Source organism: Malurus melanocephalus, unplaced genomic scaffold, assembly GCF_030028575.1.
Source record: "Malurus melanocephalus ecotype Western Australia unplaced genomic scaffold, MMel_1.1 scaffold_287, whole genome shotgun sequence".
Lineage (NCBI taxonomy): Eukaryota > Metazoa > Chordata > Aves > Passeriformes > Maluridae > Malurus > Malurus melanocephalus.
Window position 1 is genome coordinate 404,196 of NW_026623519.1, and position 1,883 is coordinate 406,078.

Below are 1,883 nucleotides of genomic sequence, written 5' to 3' on the forward strand. Positions count from 1 at the left end.
CCCGCCCCGCCGAGTCCCCCCGGCCGGTACCTGGCGCCGGCGCACACCCGGCCGAGCGGCCCCGCAGTGAGGATGGGGCTCGGCCCCGCTCCCGGACACGGCCCCCGGCGGAAAGAGGCAGGGACGGAGGGAGCCCCCGCACCCGCCCGGCTCCGCGGGGGGCACCCGCACAGGGGCACCCGCGGGGACACCCAGCCACGGGCACCCACATCGGGACATCCAAGCCCCGGGACACCCACCTGAGGACACCCCCAGAGACACCCACCTGGGACACTCGCCCAGGGACACCCGCCYCTGGACTCCCACCCAGGGATGTCCATGCAGGGGTGCCCCACAAGGCACTGCACAAGCTCCTTACCCCTGGCTGAATCCTGTAGCTGATCACTAGGGGTTACTGGTGTCTGCGGGCAGGGGACAGGGACAGGCCTTGGGCAGGAGCTGCAGAGGACGGTGTGGGTGACAAGCTTGGGGATCGCAGAGCACCCTGAAGTTCCATCAGTGCTGCGTTTGATCCTTACCAGCTGCGAAATCAGAAGCCCAGCACATCACTGCTCCCGTGGCAGAGGGAGGTGTTTCCAAGCAAGGGTGGTGACCCAGGAGGAACCAGGCGGGACGCTCGCTGTGCCATGGCCATCAGGCTGGGCAAGGTCTCTGAAGCCCTTCTGCTCTCCCTGTGCCCCTCCACCACCACAGCCAAGCCCAAAGTCACCTTTGAGTTTTGGAGACCAAATTGTTCTGTTTACATGCTGCTGGTCCAGGATGTGGCTCCCATGGGATTTCCTCACCACCAGCTCTGCCCCTTTGTGATGTGGGGCTGGTTGCACCGTCACCCTCGGCCAGGTGCTCAGAGGAGCCCGAGGGGATGTGTCCATCATGGGTCCCCTGGAACAGGRTCTCCATCAGTGAGAAGAGAGAAGAGCTGCTCTGAGCAGTGGTGCCACATCCCTGCGATGGAGAAGGTGCCACCATGGGAAGCCAAGGCAGCCTGTCCTGCAGCCAGCCCACAGTCCTGCCCACAGAGGGACCCTGGCTTAGCGATGTCCTTTGTGGCACATCCTTTTCGGCRTGTCCATCCCCCCTCTTGGGCACAGCCACGCTCACCCCTGCCAAGCCCAGCACACGTGTGTGTTTCGTCCCCCCAGGGAGCTGTGTGCTGCTGGGGCACAGCACCCCGAGGCTCTCCGGTTCCTGCTCCACCTCTCCCCACGCAGACCTGGCTCGATGTCACTCAAGGGGCAGCTCCCCCGTCCCAGGCTCCACCAGCTCTGCACACTGTGCTGCAGCTCCTCTCCCTCCCCACTTTGCTGCTCGCAGGGTAAAAGGTGAGAAAYCCATTCATGTATTAAAAAACCTGGAAAAAAACTTTTATGGTTATTTTTGGTCTGGGAAAATCAGATTGTGTCGTGCAATAAGGGATTAAATAGCAAAAGAAAAAGGAAAATTCCTTAAAGCATCTGGTTTGTGGCCTCTCAGTCTTCCATGACTGAGTGGAAYTGCCCCACCCTGCTGTTGGGGAGGCAGCGGGGCCTGGGAAAGCACAGATGGGGTGTGGGGAGCTCTAGCAGCACATCCCCCGCTCTGCAAGGTCACTCCAGGGCAGGGAGCACCCCTGGCCCTCCAGCTCTCTGGCTCCTGGCCCCTGCCTGCTCCCTCTGCAGCCCACTCCTGGCGGGTGACACCCCAGACCTGCCCTGACACCCTCCAGATGCTGCCCAGGGTCTGTGCCAGTGCCCAAGCAGGCCTGTCCCCTGAACAGTTTACTTCRCTCCGACCTCTTGCAGAAGGCTGTTGCGGTCGTCTGCCGGATTGAGACAAATGGGAAATGGTCCCTGGGCTCCAACACCTGCCCGGGGCTGGGCCATGACCCAGCCCCCGCAAGCCCC

General features: G+C 62.7%; 1 protein-coding gene across 2 annotated transcripts in view; it reads right to left on the bottom strand.

Moving 5' to 3' along the window:
- Positions 1–591, bottom strand: part of TGIF2 (TGFB induced factor homeobox 2) — a 6,545-nt gene extending 5,954 nt beyond the window's left edge. The window contains exon 1 of one of the 2 annotated variants that reach the window (XM_057376689.1): positions 519–591. In XM_057376689.1, coding sequence (XP_057232672.1) covers positions 519–546 — 28 coding nt within the window. In that variant the 5' untranslated portion in view covers positions 547–591. Of the gene's footprint in view, positions 1–30; positions 89–518 lie in introns of those variants that run through there. The other variant, XM_057376690.1, reaches the window with a different exon arrangement.
- Between the last annotated feature and the right edge of the window lie 1,292 nt (positions 592–1,883).